The following is a 24,891-nucleotide window of genomic DNA, read 5'->3' on the forward strand; positions in this document are numbered from 1 at the left end:
CTTCTGTTCTGTGCACCAGTGATTCTGTTCCATCATCATTCACTCTGAAGATTTCCAGAAATGGATCCGACTTGCTAAAAAAGTCCTAAACAAACAAAGAATCAAACTCATTCTTATTTTTAAGGTTAATGTAACATCTGCAAATATTAAATACGTGTTCTAGAAGCCTTTCTGAAAATCTAAATCATTATTTTTGCAATTTTATTCGGTGCCACAAGTAGCACAGAAATGACACTTGAGCTTTAATGAATTTTTGATTGATTCATACATCAATCCCAGGCACATTTATTGTGTAATGACTTTCTCCTATTTAGAGTCTATATTAGATTGCACATACTTTCTTGTTTTTGAATGGTCCACTGTGTATTTAGACTTTTCGTCATTTTGTAATTATGGTACATTAAAAAGAGCAGTATATTTTAATAAATTAGCAAATGCATTGCTCCATTTGAATTTTGGCTTTTCATAAACCATTGGGATAAAACCGTAAAACCGTAAAACCGTATGAAGACCAACATTATCTGATTGTTTCTCAATATTGTTGTAAAGTGCCTGTTGAGCTATTACAGAGATCACACCTTGTCATCCAGTTTCTTGGCACTGAAGGCGAGCTCCACGTAGTCATCATTCCCAGACAGCTCTTCAGCTGTGACCTGTGATTTCAAAGAAGTCATAGTTCAGATTACGAAATAGCACAAATTTGCAGTGTGAAATAATTGGGGGTGAAATGTCTATCTTACTGTAATAGATGATTTGCCAGATGTATTTCCTTGCTTCAGTAAAGCTTTGGATAGTTTTCTCTGTGATACAATCTATGAAGGAAAAGGAGAGGACATGAGGCAAGCAGATACACTTATACAGAAAACCAGACCGTAAACTCGAACAAATTATGAACTTAGTCTAAGAAACGTCTGCAAAAAATAAGGGCCAAAAACCTGAGGTAATTTTCCATATTGATTTTTCACAGGTGCTTTAACTGTATTTTGAATTACACATTTACACCACAATCACCAACAAGGCTATTTATCCACATGCTTTAGATAGTAATATTAAATAGTAAAGTAAATATCTAGTAACCTAGTGAGCAGGACCACTCAGGTTTAATAAGAATGTGCACTTAACTCAGACCACTTAACCAATAAGAAGTATTGGAAACAAAATTTGGTTACACTTTATTTTAAGGTAATGTAGTTACTCAAGTAAGTACTAATTAACTAAATGTACTTACTATAGAGTTACAGTTAGGGTTTGGTTTAGGGTTAGTTGTAATTATGCATAACTGTTATTATAGTAAGTACATGTAGTAACATGTAACTACGTCACTTTAAAATTAAGTTTTACCAAAACATCTCCTAAAATGTACCTTGTTTAGCATGTTCAACTCACAAAAAAGTATTTTCAAACCATCTAATATATACTATTTGTCAACTGTAAGTGATTTCAACTGAAAATTATTTTAAAATCATTTTAACAGCGAGAAACGAAAGAAACGTCTGTTATTACCATCCAAATCCTGTAGTTTCTTGTCCTCATGAACTCTTCTTTACTCAAGTCCTCTTTACCCTCTTATGTTCCTTTATATACCACTGGTTGTAGTCTTGTTTTATAATAGACTAGATAAAAAGAGTTTGGAGTAATAATCCATCTGCCCACCAGGCACCTTCATGCGCTTGTCAGCTCTCTGCTACCCTTTTGAATCCACACAATCCCTCTCATGTACTCATCCTCTCTCTCACGCACTCGTTCCATTCACAAGCTTTCATCTTCCCTACTGTGCTTCAGTTAAGTGTGCACTCTGCCGCTCCTTCATGCATTCACCTGTCCAAGCGTACACTCCATGGCACCCAGGAAGTCAGCCTCTTTGAGTCCATTATGGTTGCTACTGATGTCATGGAGCTCAAAACGGAGGCGCTGCACTTCCTCAAAATAGTAGTCCACTGTGAAGACTTTGGAGAAAACCGGACTGATGCTGCTGCGAATAACCTCTGTCCGATCCACCTGGAACCAATCAGAACATGGCAAATGTCACATTCCAGCTCTGGTGTTTTGATTTAATACAAATTTCAGGCATTTAGTTCAGATCTTTTTACAAAAAATATTCCGCTCTGGGATCAACGAAGTCCTCCAGGCTGATTGTTTGGATGTTTGAATGATGAAAAGGATTTTGCTCAATCTACCTCCTTTTACTCAATCTGGTTCATATCCTTAATCGATTCAGTCCACATTCAGTCATATCTAAAGTCAATGTCAATTGTCAATGTTAGCTGAACAGGGCCACAGAACGACTTTTTGTACTTAAAGTGCAAAATAGGTTATTGTACTTAAAGTCCAAATTTAATTTGTTACAGGCTATTATGACAGGTGGCATTACGACTATAACAAACTGCTTAAAATAGTATTATACTTAATCCCATGTATGTGCCATCAATAATGAAGTGTTTTTTTTCATGTATAGTTTCATTGTCTTGTTCTGTTTACTTTCTAGTCCTTTAGTCTTTTCCTTGTCACTGTTTCCGTTTATTCATTTGTTGTCATGGTTTCTAATTAGTTCTCACCTATTTCCTTAATGATCTTCCTCTGTGTATTTAAGCCCTCTGTTTCTTCTGTTCATTGTCTTGTGTTAACGTTAATGGTTTGTTGTGTTGTATTCTAGTTCTTGGTGTTCATTAAAAGTAGGCTACCTTTTGTCATTCATTCTGCATCATGCATTCTCTTTGTGGATTATACTGTATGCACAGCACCACTGACAGAATCCAAGATCACATATTGGATTATAACAGTAAAAGTATTTAAAACTATGGATATAACTGCTGTTCGCCTCCTCCTGCTGGAGCAGGGGGATCGCTCCCTCAAGGATCACACAAGGGATTTTCTAGATCTGGCATGCCTCATTCACTATCCTGACCGCTCGCTGTACGTATTCTATAAGACCGGTCTCAACAAGTATTTAAAGTCACACCTGCCCATGGAAGGTCCTCAAGGAAGTTTTGCAATTTGTGGAGTGGGAGCTGGTAAAGTGTGGTTCTCCGTACACTGTTTGCATTGCGGATGAGGACAACACCAGCCCCACTTCAGACCCAGAGCCCAGCCAGCCTTCAGCAAGGCCCAGGACGGAGCATAAGCCAGAGCCCACTGCAGACTCAGAGCCCAAGCCCACCACAAAGCAAGAGCCAGAGCGAACGCCAGAGGCTACTTTTATCCCGGAGTCAGAGCCCAATGCGGAGTCTGTCCAGGGGTATGAGCCGGCATCAGCGTCTGTCGTCGAGGGCATATATCGTCGGAATGGATTGGAGCGCCGTCCACACTCCTGTTGCTTATGTGCATGCTATAAGCTGGGTCGCTGAGGAAAAATTATTTAAGGAGATGGATGATATAGTGTATCCTGGTCTACCTTCTCCGCTCCAGTTCCAAGTCGTCTTTGTTTCCTCTGGTTCAGGCCAGTTCCAAGTCGTCTTCATCTCTGGTGGTTCAGTCCAGTCCCAAGTCGTCTTCATCTCTGGTGGTTCAGTCCAGTCCCAAGTCATCTTTGTCTCTGCTGGTTCAGTCCAGTCCCAAGTCATCTTTGTCTCTGCTGGTTCTGTCTAGTCCCAAGTCATCTTCGTCTCTGCTGGTTCAATCCAGTTCCAAGTTGTCTTTCACGCCGCTGGTTCAGTCCAGTTCCAAGACGTCTTCATTTCTGCTGGTTCAGCCCAGTCCCAAGTCATTTTTGTCTCTGCTGGTTCAGTCCAGTCCCAAGTCATCTTTGCGCCACTGGTTAAGTCTCTTTTCGTCATCAAGCACCAAGGGCCCTATCTTGCACCCAGCGCAATTGACTTTGTACACCGACGCATGTATCATTCCTATTTTGCACCCACGCACAGCGGACTTTTCCCTCCACAGACGCACGTCGGTAAATTAGGAAATGAACTTGCGCTCCTGGGGGCGGTGCAGCGAAAAGAGGAGGCGTGTTCCGGCGCAAACGTTCCCTGGTGCTATTTTGCAGGTTTAGAAAACAATTCCGCCACTGACCAGGAAAAACCTAGTCTAAAGTCAGTATGTTATTCATATGCTATTTTAAGGGCGCATACTTGTCCATAATCAATGTAGCGTGTGCACAATGTGCATGCACTTTGCTTATCTCATCTACACACAGTAGATGAGCAGTTCTCATTTTTAGAAAACCATACATTATTACAAGGAAAAATATTAACACACGAGGGAAATCATTGTTGTGTCCATGAAGATGTGAAAAAATAGTCATAAATCTAGCTTACACATTTACCCAAATTTTTATACGCCTGTTTAACCGAAGCTAATTTGGGTGGGTTTCTCCCATCCCCATACAATGTCACTTCTCTGTCTTTTACGGCCCTGACGAGAACGTCAGTCTCCTCGGCTGTGAACCGCTCCTGGTGTGCACCTGGCAAATCCGCCGTTATAATAGCAATCCGCCATGGAACAAGCGCGCCTGCTCTTAAAGGGAATGTGAGATGTCGCTCTGATTGGTTTATTTCACGTTATGCCCAAACCACACCTATGAATAATGAAGCTACTTCAGACCAACCCATTTTAGATTTGCGTCGGGCGCAAGAGTCATTTATCTCGCCGGTATAATAGCAACAGCGCCCAAGACCCGCCCACAAAGTTACTTGCATTTCGTGCTTGATACTTGCGTTTCAGATCGTTAAAATAGGGCCCCAAGTCTTCTTTGTCATCCAGCACCAAGTCTCATTTTTCGCCACTGGCTCTGTCCAGCTCCAAGACTCTGTGGCGGATAGTCCTGCCCAGCCTGTGTCTCCCTCCTCCTCTGCCAAAACCATCCAGTTCCTCAGCCTCGTCTCCACTGTCTCCCTTTAGCCCCTTGGCACCTCCAGAGATTCCACTCAGCTGCACGGATCTACCAGGGGCTTTTGACCCATCGGCTCCACCTTGAATCAACTCTCCCTCGGCTCCACAATGGTCTGTCATCTCTCAGGCTCCACCGGGCTCCCTTGTCCCTCTGGCTCCACCATGGTCATTTAGACTTAGTGACTTCATTTAGAGTCAAACATCCTCTTTGTGGATTATATACACAGCATCCGTGACATAAAAAGTTTGGGGTCAATACATTTTTGAAAGACATTAATACTTTTATTCAGAAAGGACACATTGATCAAAAGTGACAATATAGACTTTTATATTGTTAAAAAATATTTTTTAAAAGTGCTGATCTTTTGAACATTCTATTAATCTAATAATCCTGAAAAAATCTTCCTTTTCACGAAAATATTAAGTAGCACAACTGTTTTCAACATTGATAATAATAATAGGCCGCTGTACGTGAGCTGTATCGTTCAGTTTCGTTCCGAAAAACAGGGCACTACTTTTTCTTTTGCTCAATATGTTCAACGTTAATAAAAGGTATCCAAGCAAAAAGTTCTCCACTCATTATCCTGCAGTTAATGAGAAAAGTGTAATTTATTGGCGCACTATATTGACTGCGTATTGAGACATATAAAACTGTTGAGCTAGATTTTCAACCAATCAGCATCGAAAATGTAAGTATGTCAGAGCCGATTCAGCCGAAATCAAGCCAATATCACTACGCACATGTAAACATGGAGGAGGACGTAAGCAGCGCATCTTCATCTGATAGCGGCGATCAAGCTCGATTAACACCTGTAAAGTGTATTCTTCATGTCGGAAAAGATGATGGGAAAGGTCCGCAGCCCTTTACTGAAGTCCGATGGGAAAAAATCAAGCAATGTGCGTAGGAATGGCTCAAAACGTCGGACACTACGGAGCTAACGTTAGCTATTGCTAATAAACATGTTGCCCTCCTGGACAAACCGGTCTCTGATGTCCCAACAACTACGGGTTTCACCCGGCCTGCTATCGGCGTTTTATAGACAAAAAACGCTTGACTTGTGTGTATGTGTGTGATGGGTAGGTTTAGGGGTCGGGTTAGTGTGTGTGTGTGTGTGTGTGTGTGTGAGAGAGAGAGAGAGAGAGAGAGATGGGTAGGTTTAGGGGTCGGGTTAGTGTGTGTGTGTGTGTGTGTGTGTGTGAGAGAGAGAGAGAGAGAGATGGAGAGATGGGTAGGTTTAGGGGTCGGGTTAGTGTGTGTGTGTGAGAGAGAGAGAGAGATGGGTAGGTTTAGGGGTCGGGTTAGTGTGTGTGTGAGAGAGAGATGGGTAGGTTCAGGGGTCGGGTTAGTGTGTGTGTGTGTGAGAGAGAGAGATGGGTAGGTTTAGGGGTCGGGTTAGTGTTAGGCCGCTGTCGGTAGCCTAAAAGAGGCCTAGAAATAGGGTTTCGTTCCACCAAGTGGGGCACTACCTACTTTCTTTATATTTAACATCAGAAATATATAGAGATTCCTTAGGAAAAAGTTCTCCACACACAACCTTGCAGTTTTTGAGAAAAATTATGCTAAAGGTGCCCATTTTGAAAAAAGGGAAAACATAGGGAATTTTGCACTTTCAAACCTGTTTATCATATAAACCCAAAAATGCCGAATTACCACTTGAAGTACAAAATAAACCAGTTTGAAATGTGTGATATACCTGAAGTTGCTATCTAGGGACAGTAAACATGATGACCATTACCTCAGGAAAGCCATTTAATGACCATAATATAGGCAGGTTAGTTGGCTAGAAAAAGAGCTATAGAGAGTATTTTGCTAAATATGTGTACTATATTACATATTATATTTGTACTTATATCATTAAATAAAGTTATTATAATAAAAAACGCATTATATTTAATTTGAGTTATTTTTAACCTTAACCCTCTGGGGTCCTTCGGGTCCAAATGGTCCCGAAGCGTTTAAATAAAAAAATGTAAAAAATCATAGCTTCATCGGAATGGTCCGAAATTTGGTGACTTTGTTGGTACTTGGTATATGAACACCCAAAAAAATTGGGGACAGGATTTGAATAGTCTAAGCGGTTGTAAAAAAAATAGTCACACTCAGGACCTTCGGGTCCAAATGGACCCGCCATAGGAAATGAATAGGAAATTGGCAAAAATGTGACAATACAGAGTTTTTTTTTTGCGTACAATCTACAAATCAGCCACGATCCAGAAAAAAAGCACACAACAGTGAAGGGGTGAATCTATAAAACATCAAGAGTGCAAAACAGACACATCCACACACACACACACACACACACACAAACACACTTTTATACCCATACACACTAATAAATTCAGATTACAAAAATCTGTTTTGAATTTTTAAAAATCACAGCTTCATCGGAATGCTATGAAACTAGGTGACTTTTATGGTATTAGGTATGTGAACACACAAAAAATATTGAGGTCATGATCCAAGCATGCTAAGTGGTCGTCACACTTCTGCTCTTTGGTCAAAAATTACCCCCATAGAAAATGAATGGGAAATTGTCAAAAATATGAAAACACAGAGGTTTTTTTGTGCATACAATCTACAAATCAGCCAGGATGCAGAAAAAAAGGACTCAACAGTGAAGGGGTGAATCTCTAAAACATCAAGAGTGCAAAACAGACACATCCACACACAGACACACACACACAAACACACTTTTATACACATACACACTAATAAATTCAGATTACAAAAATCTGTTTTGAATTTTTAAAAATCACAGCTTCATCGGAATGTTACGAAACTAGGTGACTTTTATGGTATTAGGTATGTGAACGCACAAAAAATATTGAGGTCATGATCCAAGCATACTAAGTGGTCATCAAACTTCTGCTCTTTGGTCAAAAATGACCCCCATAGGAAATGAATGGGAAATTGCCAAAAATATGAAAACACAGAGTTTTTTGGTGCATACAATCTACAAATCAGCCAGGATGAAGAAAAAAGGACTCAACAGTGAAGGGGTGAATCTCTTAAACATCAAGAGTGCAAAACAGACTAAATATGTTGAGGCAAAAATCACTAGAATTCGCAAGCCTTTCTACAGAGAGCTGTATATCCACTAGTGGTAAAAATGTGCTATTGCGTGATAAAAATGCTCAGTGTGTCCACCAGTTGGCGCCCATCTCATTTCAAAAATTGCTTTCATGAGGCCTAGGCTTGACTCTAAAATGAAATACAGCTTTAATAAAAATAAAATAAAAATTATATATATATAAAAAAATTCTATTATATTCAATGGGAAAAAATGGGTCATAATTATTGCATAAATATTAATTATAAATCATAAAATTATTTCAAAACACCAAAAAAGAAAAGAAAAAATATTATAAAAAACAAGTAAAAAAAAAAATATTATGATTTTTTTTTCTATATATTAATCCCGCCCTTCGGGTCCATTTGGACCCGAAGGTCCCAAGTGTGACTGTTACACGAAGGACCCCAGAGGGAGTCATAACCTAGTATTACCTTGGATTCCCACGCTCTATTATAGTCTTTCAGGCCCTTCTAAAAAAGAAAAGTTGATAAAAAATAAACACAGAGCTCCTCTGACCCTTATTTCTGAAGGCATTATTGTCTCACGAGATCTGATGCGATATTTTGGCTGTCGTGGACGGTCATTGTAATAATGCAAATGAGGGGCGCGTTGATTGGTGGCAGGAAGGAGGGGGGTTGACACCGCAGGTAACGCTTCAGCATATCATTCCAAAATGACATCATGGCGCAAGTTGTGAATGAACCCGACCTGGCCGCGGCAGTCAACAACAGAGCAACTCACGTGTGCACCACGTTTCTGCATCTTTCACGGTCGAGTGCGTACTTCGAATCGGAATTCAGTAATGGCGGCGCTCGTCTGAATCAAGCGGCAACCTCCCCCGTCTCTCTCTTGAAACCAACACGGAAGTGAGTTAAACTGCAATTCATTAACTGGCCGCTTGGCCTGGCTGCAGAAGTGAGTCAAATCTGTATCTCCCTCATGTTAAAATTACCAACTTTACAGCAGAAAAAAACATGTTTACAGCCTGGTTCTCTCTGTGGCTTTGGTCTATACAGCTAATTTTGCCCTTCATAACAACTGTGAGGGGGGTGAATTTTTTTATAACTCATCCGTTTAGTTGATTAATATTTAAATTTAAGGGTGTGGCCACTTGAGTGACAGGTGGATTCCCGCTGATGTCAATGCTAGCCGTTTGTCTGCTGTTACCTATGGCTGTTACTAGCCGTCACTTCACCTCAGCAAATGTTAGCTGCTGAACTTGCCTTCTCTGCAGTGTTTGTGCTTTTTTTCGGGATTATTTCATACAATTTAATACTTGGGTACAAAGCCAACGTCTTTGGATTCAGTCGTTGTCGTCGAGTATCGTTTGAGAGAACAACCAGCGCTGTATTTCAGTTGTTTTCCTCTGTGAACAGGCATTAATGGATGTCTGACAATTTCGTTACTTTTTGGGGTTTTCAAATTTAAAACGTCAATAAAGGCTCGTTCGTTCTGCTCTCACGGAACAGATGGATTATATGCTTATGTACCGTCAGATGAAATCATGCAGGCGTCGGCGCTTTCTCCGTTCATGCAATAAATGCACATCCATGAATGAGCGCGGATTTTCTAGCGCATTTAACGTTACTTGCACTTCAAAGGCAATATATCTATGGTTTAACGGTTTAACCCATTTGAGAGGCGGCCGAAATCAGAATTTAAAATGGACTGAATAAGCTCTCTACGAACTTGAGCGATGCCGCGCTGACGGACCATGAAAGAGTGACTGACATGTATGCACATAAATCACTGTCACACACAAACACTCTCGAAGTAATACACAGTCTCACTTGTAGCCATGTATTTTAACTATTATAATATTTCGAAGGGCAAAAACAGGAACTTTTAATTGGCTTTACATCATCAGCTAACTCGATCACGTCGAGCTAGGTGATTTCAGATAGCCAGGCTCATATCTATGGCCAGGCTCCTCAGCTCCACTCACGCACTGTTTGCCTATAGATAGTTCCCACAGGCCAATTAATGTCACGTGACCTCCCCGGAGACGCCATCTTTGAGGGCAAAAGCTGCTGTGTTTACAATGTTTTACCATACTGTCTATGAATTTTACAAGCAAATTTCGAATATTTCTTTCCATTTATAATGTTACGAAAATCATGAAGAGACAAAGTGACAGAGATTATAAAGAGACTCTATTAACACAAGACAGAGAGAGGTAACGTTACAATGCGAAAATTTCAGTCATAAATGGTGTGGATCCGTATGCGCTAACAAAGGAAGCACTAGCACTGATTATGCAGCAGATACAGTATTATCATGTGTATCATTATCTGGTATTGGCTAGGAGTTTTAATACATGTGAGCAATTCCGAGCCTGGAAATATGTGCATGAATATGAATATACACGGTAATATACACGGTATGAAAATAAATAAAACTCGCGTGCAAATTAATTAATGTAATGCGGAACTACTTTATACGCGGGTTCTTTAGGGACATAATCTGAGATTGCCGTGCTGGAATGTGTGTGTGTGAGAGTGAGAGAGTCGCGGGCACGATCGAACAGTGGAAACAATGTTGTTTTTGTATGTTTTTAATATCTCGTCATTTTGTTCATACAGGACATAATTCAAACTGCAAAGTGTTAACTTATATTTGTGTACACTCGCAATAAAAAACAACAAATTCTTGCGTGTTTTGAGGGAGTTTCTTTCCTGTTTATCCTCGCCAGCCATAACCTCCGTCGTTGTTCTGACAAAAGCTTAACGTTAGTCTTCTCACATTCATGAAGTCTAATGACGGGTATACTGTAAAATCCAAATTTAACTGAACCTCCGACACGATTTAAACATCCATTGACCCAGCAGGAGATCACCATTTTCACTTTTTATCACGAAATTAACTCGCTTCAGCTTCTTCTACTATTGTTCTGCCCACAGAAATGGCGCCGGGTCGGCAAATGCTAAAAAACGTCTCCGGTTACTTTCGTAACCTCGGTTCCCTGAAAGGCAGGGAACGAGACATTACGGATGTCGTATATGGGAACTCCCTCCTTCTTCACATCTGCTGAAATCTTATAGGCTAACGCCAGCTGACACAGCTGGCCAATTGACGCAAAATATGCAAATACTGGCAAGGCACCTGGCAGTATAAATTGCATAAACGCGCCAATTGCATCAGAATAACGAAAAACGCTAAATCTGAAGCGAACACGGCGGCTAGCGTAATGTCTCGTTCCCTGCCTTTCAGGGAACCGAGGTTACGAAAGTAACCGGAGACGTTCCCTATCAAGGCGGAACTTCGACATTACGGATGTCGTATATGGGAACTGTATAGAATCCCGCCGTGGAGCAAACCACTTGAGACTGACAGACCCACAACCAATAACCGTCCTTCTGGGAATGCGATCATCTGATAGGGCGAAGCTGTCCAATAGCATGCCTCTTACCCTGATAGGCCGAAACTGGCCAATAGCAAGCTAATCTAGACCCTGCTAGAATTTGCATATCCCAGGCAAAATAATAAGGAGAAGGATGCACTGACAGTCATTTAGGGCAACACAACTCAATCAGAGAACAAGTCAACGCATAGCGGCGACAGTGCACTAAGCATAACACAGTAAACACACAGATGACTCATGAGCAAAGCGCAGAGTAAAACAACTGTAACTGTGTAAGGGAAGCTTTTAACTCACCGAAAGCACTTGAGATGCTACAGAGGGTATATCCAATTTGTAAAATCTGGCGAACGTATTGTGAGAAGACCAGCCAGCCGCAAGGCACAAATCCTGAATAGACATACCCTTGGTCCAAGCCCATGAAGAGGCAACCGCTCTTGTCGAATGGGCCTTGATGCTAAGGGGACATTCCTCCCCCATGCGATCGTAAGCCAAAGCAATAGCGTCCACAATCCAGTGAGCAAGCCTCTGCTTCGAAACTCCCCGACCTTTGTTACACCCGCCAAAGCACACAAACAGTTGGTCCGATTGCCGAAAAGCGGCCGAGCGAGTAATGTACGTCCGTAACGCTCTGACCGGGCAAACAGGACTCCGAGCATCAGCGTCACCCGAGGCTGAAGGCTCAGCAGATAAGGCAGGCAGGGAAACAATCTGCGCTCTGAACGGGGTATTGAGCGACTTAGGGACATACCCAGGTCTCGGTCTAAGCGTAACATTACAGTCTCCCGGTCCAAAGCGAATGCAGTCGTCGTTTATCGAGAGTGCCTGTAAGTCTCCGACCCGCTTCGCCGAAGCGAGAGCTATGAGTAGAGCCGTTTTCATGGAGAGTTCCTTGATCGCCACCGAGGCTAGGGGCTCGAACGGCGGAAGAGACAAAGCCTTCAAAACCAGAGCCAAATCCCACGGCGGTACCGAAGGCGGTCGCGCGGGGAATAATCTCCTAGCTCCCTTAAGGAACCCGATCACAGACGCATGCTTACCGATCGACCTTCCGTCGACCGGGGAGCGAAACGCTGCAATAGCGGCCACATACACCTTCAGAGTGGACGGTGAACTCCCGTTATCCATCCTGTGCTGAAGGAAGCGCAGGACATCCGACACAGAACAGTTCCCTGGGTCGATGTCGACATCCTGGCACCATTTAGAGAAAACACTCCATTTCAGAGCATACAAACGTCTGGTCGACGGCGCCCGCGCCTCGGCAATGGTGTTCAAAACCCGCGAGTGCAGCGCGTCCTGGCCGCTCAGCGAGCTCGCAGCGGCCACACGTGGAGGTTCCACAGCCCCGGGTTGGGATGCCAGATCGTGCCGCTCGCCTGGGACAACAGGTCCCTCCTGAGAGGAATTTCCCATGGCGTTCCCACTAGTAATTCCTTCATGTCCGCAAACCAAGGCTGGTTTGGCCAGTTGGGAGCTACAAGGATCACTGACGCTTTTTCCTCCCTGATCTTGCACAACACCGTGGGCAGAATTTTCACCGGAGGAAATGCATAGAGTCTGGTCTTTGGCCAGCGCGCAGTCAGCGCGTTGCCCAGCGGGGAACGAGTCAGAGAGAAGAACGCCTGACAGTGCGTGTTCTCGACCGTGGCAAAGAGATCGATCTCTGCTCTGCCGAAACGGTTCCAAATCAGCTGGACCGTCCCCGGGTGAAGCCTCCACTCTCCTTGAGGAATCCCGTCCCTCGACAGCATATCCGCCCCGCGGTTCAGGACACCGGGGATGTGCGCTGCTCTCACGGAGAGAAAGTGCCTGTCTGCCCATAGCAGGAGAGCCTCCGCCTGCTTGAAAAGGGCTCTGGAATGCACTCCGCCTTGGCGATTTATATAGGAAACCACTGACGTGTTGTCGGTCCGGATCAGCACGTGCCGTTGTTCCAACTGAGACCGAAAAGCTCTGAGGGCTAGGGAAACCGCCATGAGCTCCAAGCGGTTTATGTGCCACTTCTTCTGCAGTTCTGGCCACTGACCCGAAGCGGGCTCACCCAGGCAGACCGCTCCCCAGCCTGAGGACGACGCATCCGTCAAAACCTCTATGCTCCGCGTCACGATGCCCAGGGGGACTCCTGAGCTGAATAACTCCGTGTTTTTCCACTGCGCCAGAGCGCGAACGCAGCTGTGGGTAACCGTGATACGCTTGTGGCCGGAGGACCACGCACTCGGAGGGACTCGATCTTTCAGCTAGAGTTGAAGCGGTCTCATATGCAGCAGACCCAGGTGACAAACTGATGAAGCTGCTGCCATCCGCCCCAGTAGTCTCTGAAAATCTTTCAGTGGGACCGACCTGCCCAGTCTGAAGAGACCCAGAGATGATCTTAAAGCCTCGACTCGCTCCGTGGAGAGACGGGCTCGCATCCTCACCGAATCCAAACACACCCCCAGAAATGTAGTGGTTTGACTCGGCGTGAGCACACTCTTCTGGACGTTTACTCGCATCCCAAGCGTACTCAGGTGGCGAAGCAGAGCTTCCACATGACCGATCAGCGTTTCTTTCGAGTGAGCTAGAATCAGCCAGTCGTCCAGGTAGTTCAGAATGCGCATTCCGCTCGACCTGAGGGGAGAAAGCGCAGCATCTACACATTTCGAAAATGTGCGGGGGGCTAGAGCCAGTCCAAACGGAAGCACCGAATACTGGTAAGCCGTGTTCTCGAACGCGAATCTTAGGAAACGTCTGTGACGCTTCACTATTTGTATGTGAAAATATGCGTCCTTTAAGTCCACTGAAGCGAACCAATCCCCGGGACGAACCTGTGCAAGGATCTGCTTCAGCGTCGTCATCCTGAACGCGCGTTTGTGGAGCGCTCTGTTGACGGGTCTCAGATCGAGTATGGGACGGAGACCTCCTCCTTTCTTCGGCACCACAAAGTAGCGGCTGTAGAAACCGCTTTCCCTCTCGCTCGGGGGAACCGGTTCTATCGCTCCTTTCTCGAGCAAGCCGCGAACTTCCTGTCTCAGGACATGGGCATTTTGGGGCAAAGTCAATGACGGAATCACGCCGCGGAAGCGGGGTGGTCTGCGTTTGAACTGAAGCGTATACCCGTGCCGAATTATGTTCATTACCCACGGCGAAATGCCCGGAATAGCCGCCCACGCGGCTTGAAAGTGACTCAACGGGGCCGTGTCTAGATCTGCGGTCATCGCCTCTGCCGGTGGGCTGAGAACGATTGGGGACCCCTCGCATTCGCGAGGTGGCCTTATAGGTATGAACCGTGACCCTGTGCTGCTCGCGGGCAGGACGGGATACACGGTGAGAGGTGCAAGAGGGGGAAAGAGCTCTTTTTGTGAAGTGGTAGCATGCTTTATTGAATATATTTTGTCTGAACAGCAAACAACATTCACAATATTCACACATTCGTCGCTCAGCGAGGAACTCTGAGGGACGTGGAACATGAGAGCACGGCGCTTGGGGGAGGGCCCTCCCTGGCGCTCTCTCTCCCTCTTGCCCGGGCCGTCAGGAAGACTTCTTGGATGCCGAGGGGGGCGTGTTGACTTTCCCTCGGCGCGGACTCCTCCGCTGGTTCAGCCTCCTTCTCCCGGGCCCCTGCCACTGCCCCCTCCGTCCCGCGCGAGCATCTGGTTCGGCGCGGGGTGCCGTTGGCTGACTGGCTGAGGGCTGTGGGCGACGCGAGGCAGACGATGAGCGGGAGCGGTTCTGAGGCGGCGCTGCCCTGTGCGGGATGACGTGGCTCATGGCCTTCGCGCGCTTTTGGGTCTCCGAATAGCGCTCCGTCACCTTCTCCACGGCGTCCCCGAAAAGCCCGGCCTGGGTGATCGGCGCGTTTAGCAGCGTCTTCCTATCCGCTTCCTTAACGTCGGAGAGGGTGAGCCACAGGTGTCTGTGGAGGACCACGAGAAACCCCATAGCGCGACCGACAGCCTGGGCGGAGCGTTTGGTCGCCATCAGGGCGAGGTCCGTCGCCGAGCGGAGGTCTCGGATGACGCCAGCGTCAACTGAGGCGGCGTCATCGAGGGACTTGAGCAGTTTTGCTTGGAGGACCTGGAGAATAGCCATCGCGTGGAGGGCTGACACTGCTTCTCCTGCCGCTCCGTATGCCTTATCCGCCTGATGAGCAGTAAACCTGCAGGGCTTGGACGGCAGGCTGCGGTCCGCGCCCAGAGCAGGTGCCGATGGGCATAGATGGGCGGCGACGGTCTCTTCCACGGGAGGCACGTGCAGATACCCGTGTGCCTCCGCGTCGTCGACGTGAGCGAACATGGCCTGGGTAGAGGCGAGGGTGCGCGCCGACTGGGGCACAGCCCACGACTTCACCACGTGGTCGTGCACATCCGGGAAGAAGGGGGTTCCCCTCTTCGATGCGGCCTGACGGCGGCTCGAGTTGAGGAACCATGAGTCGAGCTTACTTTTGGTAGGCTCATCCGGAGCGCTCCAAGAGAGGTCCAGCTCGGACACCGCCTTGCTGAGGATCCTGAAGAGCTCCTCATGGAGGTCTGCAGGGCCCTCCTCCGGCCTGACGGATTCGGACGCCCAGTCCTTCTCTGAAGCCGACAGGGACATCGAGTCATCTTCCACGCTGGCTCCAAAGGAGACGAAGTCAGCGACTTCGCGAGGGGGGTGGAAGGAGGCATCTAGGAAGCTCACCGCGTCCTGATCTTTGTCCCCGGGGGTGGGGGGACCCACCAGCGGCCCGCTAGCGGCGGTGGGCCCAATCCCCGCTGCTGCACGAGCTACTTCCCGCCTGGCCTTGAGTGCTCTCATGGGCATATCAGCGCAGAGGTCGCACGCGAGGTCGTCCGTGAGCGCTGACTCGGCGTGAGCCAGGCCCATGCAGGCGATGCAAAAAAGGTGCGTGTCGGGCTGTACGATGGGGCCCGCGCACAGGTTGCACATGGTCGCCATCGGATGCTGAAGACAGTGAGGTATCTTCGGTGCACCTTCAACGATGGCAGGGTAGATTTTATATTCCAGTCGATATAGCACACTTGATTTGAGCGTGAAATGAGAGATTCTGATGCAATTGGCGCGTTTATGCAATTTATACTGCCAGGTGCCTTGCCAGTATTTGCATATTTTGCGTCAATTGGCCAGCTGTGTCAGCTGGCGTTAGCCTATAAGATTTCAGCAGATGTGAAGAAGGAGGGAGTTCCCATATACGACATCCGTAATGTCGAAGTTCCGCCTTGATAGGGAACTAAATTTAACTGAACCTCCGGCACGATTGGAACATCCATTGACCCAGCAGGAGATGACCATTTTCACTTTTTAATCACAAAATTTCCGTTTCAGCTTCTTCTTCTCATGTTCTGCATTGTAAGAATGTTGTGTTCTGCCCTCAGAAATGGCGCCGGGTCGGCAAATGCCCGTATGTTGTGACGTCATGTGGGAACTATGTATAGACGAATCCGACGAGCGTTCTGTGTAGGCTGCCATCTTGAGCTGTCGACGCCATTACTGAGCTGTTACCCGGTATGTAAACAAACCTCCGTGATAACGCACCCTCGATGACAGCTACAGCCGGGCAGTATGACTTGTTGGGTTGATGATGTTAGACAGTGGCCTCCAGTCACAGATGAAGGTACAAACGATTTTACAGATTATTTATGAAAATAGCTTGGCAATAACTATGCTAGCTAGGCTAGCTAACGAGGAAACTATAAAAAGATCTGTCCATTTGGCAACAAAAAATAAATGAATGAAATCAAATAAACGAATTCAGGTTTTTCATTTGTGACCATTATTTATCTCATTTTCACATTTCAAAAGGAAAGGGTAAGGTACAGCTAACTGCTAGCGTTGTTGGTTCTCAGAGTGAGAGTCACAGTCAAGCAAATCAAACATTAACATCAGACATTAATGTTACTGCCCCAACGCGCCCCTTCTGTTGTTTTAAAGGTATTCAAGAGTATTTTCTCCTTCGCCGGGCATCCGATGTTCCACAAAATGCCAACTACAGGTCACTGATAGAGGGTCAAAAAAATTATCTGAGCTCCGGATGGGTTGGTCAAATAATGCACACTCTACCAGATGATAAACACATAGTTCTTAAAGGACCTGTCCGATTTTCACAGACCATTAACAACACTAATTCTGTACAAATAACTCTGCAGAGGAAGAATAGGAAAGTTGTAGATGTAACGTTAGTGACAGTCGTAAATCGCGGGCTGTTTATTCCAGTGGACGCAAACAAACCAATAGGAGGCAATGGCGCAACGCTACCCAGCAACAGCTCAGTTATGGCGCCCGCTTACTTCCGGTAGTTTCGCCGGATTCGTCTATTTTCTGTTATCCGGGAGTGACGCAAGGCCAAGATGGCGATGGACGGCTCCGCCCACTTTAGGCTTCAAAAATGCTCTTCAGAAACCTACGGGTGACGTCACGGACACTACGTCCATATTTTTTTACAGTCTATGGTCTGAATATGAGGGGGAGAGGGGCAGGGCGGGCTTCCTGCAGCATAGGTCTGCGGTGTCCATATATGGTATATCCTGCCCCGTCTTGACGTCAAGTCGGGGCAGAAATTAAAATCTCGTATTTGAGTGCGCGTGCACGTGGGCTGGTTTACGAACCCAGGGGTAAACAAACGCTTCACTTTTAAATATCGGCTTCCCGGCCAGTGTATAATCGTTAGGCAATCATAACATACATTGATTCTTGTGGAAAAGTGAAAATTACAGGTCATGACTCCTTTAAATAATACTTCCAGCTGATAGGGCTGTCTGTATGTAGCCTATGTATTTTTTTTTCTTGAGAAAAATTAACGCCTATCTTGTGTACCTAATATTTATCCAAATGAGTCAATATTAAATCAAATCACAAGAATTGAATTGAAATCGTGAAATTTGTTTCAAGAAATTTGTAAAAAAAAAAAAAAAAAAACATAGCTTACCAGAAATTGTACCATATAAACATTGTAACATGTTGTAACTAAACCTAATAAAATTCAGTTTAGTTATTAAAATGTTTTGACAATCACAATACACTTATTGTGATGCAAGTTTTTTTTGCAAACCCCCCCTAATCTCCCCAAATCTCACTCCAAGTTAAACTCAAAAGTATACAATAAAAACACTTTTAAAAATAACACATTTAATGGTGAATTGTTAATTTGCATACACGAGCAGTAACTGCACTACATGTACATATTCACAGGAATGATTATTGTAAACAAGATTTTGATTTATTTATTTACCAACCCATCTCTCTCTCTCTCTCTCACACACACACACACACACACACACTAACCCGACCCATCTCTCTCTCTCACACACACACACTAACCCGACCCCTAAACCTACCCCTCTCTCTCTCACACACACACACTAACCCGACCCCTAAACCTACCCATCTCTCTCTCTCACACACACACTAACCCGACCCCTAAACCTACCCATCTCTCTCTCACACACACACACACACACACACACACACACACACACACTAACCCGACCCCTAAACCTACCCATCTCTCTCTCTCTCTCTCTCTCTCTCTCTCTCACACACACACACACACACTAACCCGACCCCTAAACCTACCCATCTCTCTCTCTCTCTCTCACACACACACAATAACCCGACCCCTAAACCTACCCATCACACACATACACACAAGTCAAGCGGTTTTTGTCTATAAAACGCAGATAGCAGGCCGGGTGAAACCCGTAGTTGTTGGGACATCAGAGACCGGTTTGTCCAGGAGGGCAACATGTTTATTAGCAATAGCTAACGTTAGCTCCGTAGTGTCCGACGTTTTGAGCCATTCCTACGCACATTGCTTGATTTTTTCCCATCGGACTTCAGTAAAGGGCTGCGGACCTTTCCCACCATCTTTTCCGACATGAAGAATACACTTTACAGGTGTTAATCGAGCTTGATCGCCGCTATCAGATGAAGATGCGCTGCTTACGTCCTCCTCCATGTTTACATGTGCGTAGTGATATTGACTTGATTGGTTGAAAATCTAGCTCAACAGTTTTATATGTCTCAATACGCAGTCAATATAGTGCGCCAATAAATTACACTTTTCTCATTAACTGCAGGATAATGCGTGGAGAACTTTTTGCTTGGATACCTTTTATTAACGTTGAACATATTGAGCAAAAGAAAAAGTAGTGTCCCGTTTGTCGGAACGAAACCCTATTTCTAGGCCTCTTTTAGGCTACCTACAGCGGCCTATAAGAATTGTTTCTTGCGCAACAAATCGACACATTATATTGATTTCTGAAGGATAATTTGACACTAAAGACTGGAGTAATGAGGCTGAAAATTCAGCTTTACCATTAAGATGGTGAAGATGGTTCTTTTGCTAAAAGAAAATGGTTATTGTAGATTATAATACTATTTCACAATATTACTACAGTAGCCTACACAATACTGTTTTTGCTGTATTTCTGATCAAATAAATGCAGCATTTCTGACTTCTTTCAAAAACATTAAAAAAAATCTTACTGACCCCCAACTAAACTTTTGAATAGTAGGATATGCCCTAATGATATTTAATTCTAAAATGTAAATAAATACATTTTACATAAAGACAATAAAACTGTCAGGATGCTGTGTGGAATACTCACGACACGAGGACGGAGTAACAACCCGAAAGCCTTTATTAGACCCAAAAACTGAGAAATTGTACAAGAAATACTAACACTCAACAACTAAATCTGACTAACACCAGACAAGAGGTAAACTAAGACAGAGGGTATAAATACCTAAATAGAGTACTACAATCAATGTGTAACCATAGCAATGGATCAGAAGGGAACAAAACAAACAGAACCAATTAGCAATGACAACAAAACAAGAACTGAACAGGATACATGAATAAAACAAACTCAGAATATGACAAAAACCTACATTAAGATTTTGTTGTTGTTGCATTGTGATATTATTTCCAGGACAATTAAGCACATGTATCTTTCAATCAATCAGTTCTCATTACTGTAATGCATCCGTCCATTTCTCTTTGACTACTCCCATTATATTCATTATTTTTTTCATTGTATTGTACAGCTTTCTTAAATTAAAATAAGCATAAATTGAAGGCAGTTTAACAAATACTCAAATTGCAACTTACTTACATTTAACTATATAAAAAAGAGAATTATAAAAAAAAAAGTGACAAGCGAAAGCGGACTCTTCATCTTTTGTGTGATGTGCAATAAACTTCATAAAACTCATCAGCAAAGTTTTTCTGCTAATGTGTAGACTGCTTTACAAATCAACTGATTAACCTGTTTGTATTAGACCAATTGATTACACATGTGTTGGTTTTTAGTAAAGCCTAGAAATATTACTTGTATTAGACTAAATTAACACTGAAGAAGGTCTGTGGGGACTTAAACTGTTGTGTTTTTATTGTACTATGCTAAGTTCGCATTTACTTGCACCTATGAACTAATAAATAACAGTTAATAAATGGAAGTGATTATTTTATTTTATTTTCAAAATCTTTGAGTCTTTGTATACTACCATGATATATGCATTTTTCAATTTTAAGGGATAGTATAATTTTAAGGAACAGTTCACCCAAATTTTTTTTTAATTCTGTCATCATTTACTCACTTTCGAGTTGTTCTATACCTGTAAGACTTTCTTTCTTCGGAACACAAAAGAAGATATTTTTGGAACAGTTTTGGTTACTATTGACTTTTATTTTATGGACAAAAAAATTACACAAAGACATTCCTCAAAATATCCTCTTTTGTTCTACAGAAGAAAGAGCCATATACATGTTTGGATCAACATGAGGGTGAGTAAATGACAGCATTTTCATTTTTGTGAATCTCTTTAAATAATATATATTTTTAGTCACATTATGGCAATGAGAATATAAAAACAAGATTCATTGTTGCTTCTGTCACGGGTTATTGTACACAAGTAGCGCACGAAGATGAATATATCAGGAAACAATTGTCTTTAATTGACAATCACTCAGAGAAAATGACTTCAAAAAAGACCTCGACATTGACATGGACAAAGACAGCAGGAACGCAAGGAGTATAAATACATAGGAACTAATGAGATAATTAACTAGACAACAGATGAACTGAATACAATAATCAGACACTCTAGGAAACTGTGTCAAATTAACGGGCACGCAGGGAAACATTGACAGAACCAAAAACACAAAAAAACATGACCAAAACAGAATATAACTCTGACAGCTTCACAGTAGTGGGAATGAATGCAGGGGAATGCTCAATTGTCCCGAAAAGTAACGTCACAATGAAAACAACCGTATTGCTTATGAATGAGCCGAACATTTTATTGACAGGTTACATGAGATTCTCATTCTACATGAGACTACTGTGCCATCACTTTGTTTTTAACTTCAGTGCTCACTGCTGGAGATAAAATGGCTTTGCCTTATTAATTATGGATCATACCCTTAACTGTGCCAAGCAAAACCCCCATGTGTCAGAAACACCTGTTTTGTGCTGCAACTGAAACCTTTCGCAGACACCTAGCAAAAAATAACATGCATGGCTGGACTGGCCATTGGGCATACCGGGCATTTTCCCGGTGGGCCGACGTGCTTTTTGGGCCGATACATCTCATACTTTTACATAATTTATTTATTTATTTTTAACGGCCCATAAAATTTGTACATCGGCGGCACATTCGTTTGGTTTCGTTTTGCTTAATTGGCGGCGCTGGGTTTGTGCCGGTGTAATGCATTGGTCCAAAAAAGTCCGTGTTAGTTTTTTTTTCTGACAGACCAGCCCATGAAACACGTAGATCAGCGGCCCATTGGCTCTTTTCTTGATTGACACTGGGCTGGCCCAATCACAACTTTAAACAGGTGTGCGAGCGTGCAGCAGCGTCAGTGTGTATCTGTCAAAATAGTCAGCGAGATGGAGAAGAAACGCAAGGAATGTGCAGAGAAATAGCGTGAAAAAATAGAACCAGGCCCTTAAAGCAGACGCTTTATGTGTCAAAATATATGTTTTCTGACCTTCATCAGCTCCTTCATCAGCTCCAGTGGCAGATGATGATAGTGAGGAGGATCAGGAGAGAGATGAGAAAGTGTAGAGCCTGCGGTAAGCAGAACTACTTTCAAAACACTTAGGCTATGTCATGAGTGTAGGAACCCATAACCGAGTTACAGATTATTTCCACATCTGCATAGTTGACGATTACGCAATTCACTAGAAATCTAATGAGAGGCGTTTGTAAACCATGTTTTCCACCAAAATAAAAGCTTGATGCAGTTTGCGTCAAAATAAAAGATCATGTGCTTATCTCTTTCAAGTATAGAAATTGGTACAAAACTAATTATGAAAGTTTCCTTTATTTTTTAGTGCATTTGTTTTACAAAATATGGCAATTACTGTCATTGGATTAATATTATTAACTATTATTATGTAGTAGGTGTAATGTAAATAGACACTGTAACTAAAAGTTTGAATTTTTCTTTGTTTAATTTGCACACTGAATATGGGTTGGAGCTTTTAATTTTGAACTCTCAAAGTGCACCAGATTGATGAATTTAACATTAAAATGCACACAATTTTCTCACGGGGGGGCATGCCCCCAAACCCCCCTAGAAGGACCGAGGTCCACCCACCACAGTTTTACCAAAAATCCTGTAAGAAACACTTGTATTGCTATGCCAATGCAGATTATAGCTTGTTTTAGGATTCACCACTGTGAAGTATAGTTCGACTGTATTAATAAATGTCAAATTTTTACTTATTTCATCTGTTAGCTCTCACTCGTTCCTATACTCACTCATTACATGGCATTAGTGGTTTTAATGAATAGGAGTTGGTATGCATATAATTAAGGGCGTGCAAAGATGGGTGGTGTTTATGATCATATAGTGGGCCGGTCTGGGCCAAAATGCCCGGGCCGATTTTTGGTCCCAGTCCAGCCCTGATAACATGCCAATTCACTTGAGTTACTGCAGAAGTGCACAACCTCGCCTTTGTTTTTTGTTAGCGAGGCACAAGACAGCGTGACAGTTAGAACGTTTTCTGTGATCTAACGGCGCTGTTTAATATTACTTTCACATCACAGCATAGACTACAGCCTCAGAACACTAATCAGCCTTTAACAGTCATACACACATGCATAAGGGCATACGGTTCCATAAAGAGCTGGTTCTCATGCACTGTATAAGTAGCTTCTGTTCAGTCCAGATTAGTGTTCGTGAAAGGACTGTTACTGAAGTATGTAACTTTTACAATAACACCAGAAGTTTTTTGAAATATTTCACTACACAGTTTCAATGTGAAGAAAGGGAGTGTGTGATTGCCTGACACACAAACAGTTGATGTATGAAAAAAGTCATTGTAAACTGTTAAAAAAGGTATTCAAACACACATATGACAATCACACTCTAGAATGTGTTTTTGTGTAGGTGAAAATGAGATGTTCCTTCATGAAAAACATCATACTGTTTGTGCTAGAGCATACAAAACCTAAAAAAAATAACACACCTCAAACCACTGTCCGTGGGACTGCATCTTGAGGACGACGCAGGGGTCAGGCTTGGACAGAGCATCTCGGTCAGATATTCCTTTACAGGCCACACGGAGCTCCACTTTTGTCAGACATGGGCTGTTGAAGAGGCCCAGCGTGGTGGCAGCGGACTCATAGATGTTACTCATTTTCCGTTCCTGTTTTCAAGCTGTGAAAGAAAATATAATTTTCAGCTAAAGCGTTAGTGGATACATATAAATCTCTTTAAATAATAATAATAATAATCACCTGTGTGTTTATAGTGTTTTTAAAATACATTTTATAATTTTTTTATTCATTATTTTTTTAAATACATTTTACACATTTTTTATTCAGCAAGGATGCCTTAAACTGATCAAAAGTAAAGACAATTTTTATTTTAAATGAATGCTGTTTTTTTTAACTTTCTATTCATCAAATAATCAAAAATTGTCTCATGGTTTTCATACAAATATTAAGCAACACAACTGTTTTTAACATTGATAATATTAAGAAATGTTATCTGAGCAGCAAATCGGCATATTAAAATGAAGTGTTCAGTGTTGTGACACTGAAGACTGGAGTTATTCAGCTTTTCCATCACAGAAATAAATTATAATTTAGCATAATAAAATAGAAACTGTTATTTCAAATCATGATAATTGTTCACAATAGTTTTTACTGTATTTTTTTAATCAAATAAATGCAGTTTTGATGAGCATGAGACATCTTTCAGTCTAAAAAATAAAATAAAAATCTTACCGACCCCAAACTTTATAGTGTACATATTGTAGCCTACAGTGTGTGTCGTCCTTCTGGTAGTAGCTGGTTTTACACAGTTTCTAGCTCGACCAAGATAATGAATCATCTCAGTGATGCAGAGACTGACCTGGCACTTTGATCAAAATGAACCAGCTACAAATTTCGAAAAGCCACCTTGACCACATTAAGAGAAGGTGACATGCTTTTCCAGCAGAATATTTTCTGTAGTTCTTAAATTGCAGCAAACATACTTCATAAATGGAAAAAAATAAATAATAATGCTGGGGTTTTTTTGCATTTTAAGCATTTTAATGCTTAATGCAGTGTTCAAAGGTCTATAATTACCAAATAGGAATTACATGAAATATTATTTTAATATTATTATTACACTTTTAATATATGAAGAGTTCAGATGCA

At 43.1% G+C, this 24,891-nt stretch overlaps 1 protein-coding gene across 1 annotated transcript in view; it reads right to left on the bottom strand.

Annotated features, from left to right (window-relative positions):
* Positions 1–23,897, bottom strand: part of cpne4b (copine IVb) — a 69,319-nt gene extending 45,422 nt beyond the window's left edge. The window contains exons 1-5 of the mRNA XM_084131912.1: positions 23,712–23,897; positions 1,819–1,998; positions 741–812; positions 579–653; positions 2–85 (exon numbers count right to left, since the gene is read on the bottom strand). Coding sequence (XP_083988038.1) covers positions 2–85; positions 579–653; positions 741–812; positions 1,819–1,998; positions 23,712–23,882 — 582 coding nt within the window. The 5' untranslated portion in view covers positions 23,883–23,897. The remainder of the gene's footprint in view (position 1; positions 86–578; positions 654–740; positions 813–1,818; positions 1,999–23,711) is intronic.
* Positions 23,898–24,891: the final 994 nt, after the last annotated feature.

This window comes from Abramis brama (genome assembly GCF_963993115.1).
Source record: "Abramis brama genome assembly, chromosome: 12".
Lineage (NCBI taxonomy): Eukaryota > Metazoa > Chordata > Actinopteri > Cypriniformes > Leuciscidae > Abramis > Abramis brama.